At 39.0% G+C, this 2,036-nt stretch overlaps 1 protein-coding gene across 3 annotated transcripts in view; it reads right to left on the reverse strand.

Annotated features, from left to right (window-relative positions):
- ELP3 (elongator acetyltransferase complex subunit 3) overlaps positions 1-2,036 on the reverse strand; it is a 145,100-nt gene that overhangs the window by 139,299 nt on the left and 3,765 nt on the right. The window contains exon 2 of one of the 3 annotated variants that reach the window (XM_006864348.1): positions 1,571-1,670. The exons of 1 other annotated variant lie outside the window; for it this stretch is intronic. In XM_006864348.1, coding sequence (XP_006864410.1) covers positions 1,571-1,670 — 100 coding nt within the window. Of the gene's footprint in view, positions 1-1,570; positions 1,678-2,036 lie in introns of all 3 variants that reach the window. One more of the 3 variants, XM_006864347.1, reaches the window with a different exon arrangement.

Below are 2,036 nucleotides of genomic sequence, written 5' to 3' on the forward strand. Positions count from 1 at the left end.
TAGCCAGAGTGCTCCTTGGAGGCCAAGATGGCCAAACTTCATCTCTCATACTTTGGACATATTGTCAGGAGGGACCAGTAGCTGAAGAAGGATATCATGTTTGGTAAGGTGGAGGATCAGAGAAAAAGAGGAAGACCCCCAGCGAGATGGATTGGCCAAGTGGCAGCATCAATGAGCTCAAGCGTGGCAACAATAGTGAGGCTGGCCCAGGACCAGGCAGTGTTTCATTCTGCTGTGCATAAGGTTGCTATGAGTTGGTACTGACTTGATGGCACCTAACAACAATAATATATATGCCGAATACGTTGTTTCAAAAAACAGATGTAGAGCTGAAAGACCATCCTTATTTGAGAGTGTAGCAAAGTCAAGGCTGAACATGAATGTAGAGAAGAAGGAGATGAAGGTGTCAAAGAGCTTCTGAAGTAGGTAGGGAAGGGTTTAGGCTACAGCAATTACCCCAAAGGAATAGATTTCCCAGCAGAGATTTTTCCCCTCTAAAACAGTTGTTATTGTTGTTAAGTGCCATGGAGTCAGTTCCAACTCATAGTGACCTTGCACAGGGTTTCCGAGGATGTAAATCTTTACGGGATCAGAAAGCCTCATCTTTCTCCTGTGGAACCGCTGGTAGTTTCGAACTGTTGACCTTATGGTTCACAGCCCGATTCGTAACCACTATGCTACCAGAGCTCCTCTAAAACAGTATGCAACAGAAAATTGATGTAACACTGTGAAGCATAGAAGACAAAAAAGCCTGGCCCAATTTCAAACCCCAGCTCTGCCAATTACTCAATATCCCCTGCAAGTGACTTAACTATCTCTATGCCTCCTATGATTCATCTGTCAAACAAAGGTGCCTCATACAGTGTTTGTGAAGTACCTAACTTACTGCTCTAGAGGATAAGAACAATGAGGCTTTCTGCTCCAACAGAAATTTGTAACTTTGGAAATGCTACAGAGGGTTACCATGAATCAGAACCCACTCAACAGCACTTAACAACAACAACAATGCTCAGGCTATATCAACATCAATGTTGTTGTTAAATGTATCAAGTTGGTTCCCACTCATATCAACTTTACATAGGGTTTCCAAGGAGCACTGGTGGGTTTGAACTGATGACCTTGTAGTATGCAGTCTAGTGTTGATCCTACAGTGTCACACCAAGAGTCCATACAACACAGAATACACTAAAAATAGGGCAATGAATATAGTACAAACCCAAAAAGTGTTATAAGCTAATAGCATTATTAGAATATGGGGATATTTTGCTATGAAAGAATTGTTGTTGTTAAATGCCATTGAGTCGATTCCAACTCACAGTGACCCTGTGTACGATTTTTGAGGTTATAACTCTTTGTGGAAGCAGAAAGCTTCAAATAGTACAGAAAAAAACCCTAAATTTTCAACTATAAAATATGAGACAACAAATCATGTTAGATAATTTTATAAAAGACATCTACTACCTGAAAATAAGATGTTCTTATTTCAATACAGGGGACTTAGAAAAGTTAGTGGGAAAAAAAGTATAATTGTTCCTATAAACTTTTTCAAGTCTTTGGTAGATCCACTTACTTATTGAGATCGATATCTCTCCCTTGTTCATGGGCTTCAATCAACTGTTTAATAACATCTCCGATGGTCAGCATCATCAGTTCAGCAGAGCTGAGATCCCCTGAAATGAAAATATTCAACAATGTAAACATTATATTACTCACTGAAGATTTCTAATCTTATTTATTAGCAGTTTCTGTTTCCAAAATCATTCCAATTATGCCAAATGAGTAACTCAAGTTCACCAGACACTATACTTCTATTATTTACAATTCCGAACAGACCTTTTGTCTAAAACAAACTCAATTTTACCTATGCATGGGAAAAGTTCACTTTAGGAGCACATATACCACAACTAGTATGACAGATACAGGTAGAGACCAACATGAGAAGAAGGAACCTACAATATGCTAATAGCAGGCCTTACTTCAAACCAGCTAGCTGCTGTATTCTTTTACAAAGGCAATACATACAAAGTAAGGTCAAA

The sequence above is a fragment of the Chrysochloris asiatica genome, unplaced genomic scaffold, assembly GCF_000296735.1.
Source record: "Chrysochloris asiatica unplaced genomic scaffold, ChrAsi1.0 scaffold00064, whole genome shotgun sequence".
In the NCBI taxonomy this organism is placed as follows: domain Eukaryota; kingdom Metazoa; phylum Chordata; class Mammalia; order Afrosoricida; family Chrysochloridae; genus Chrysochloris; species Chrysochloris asiatica.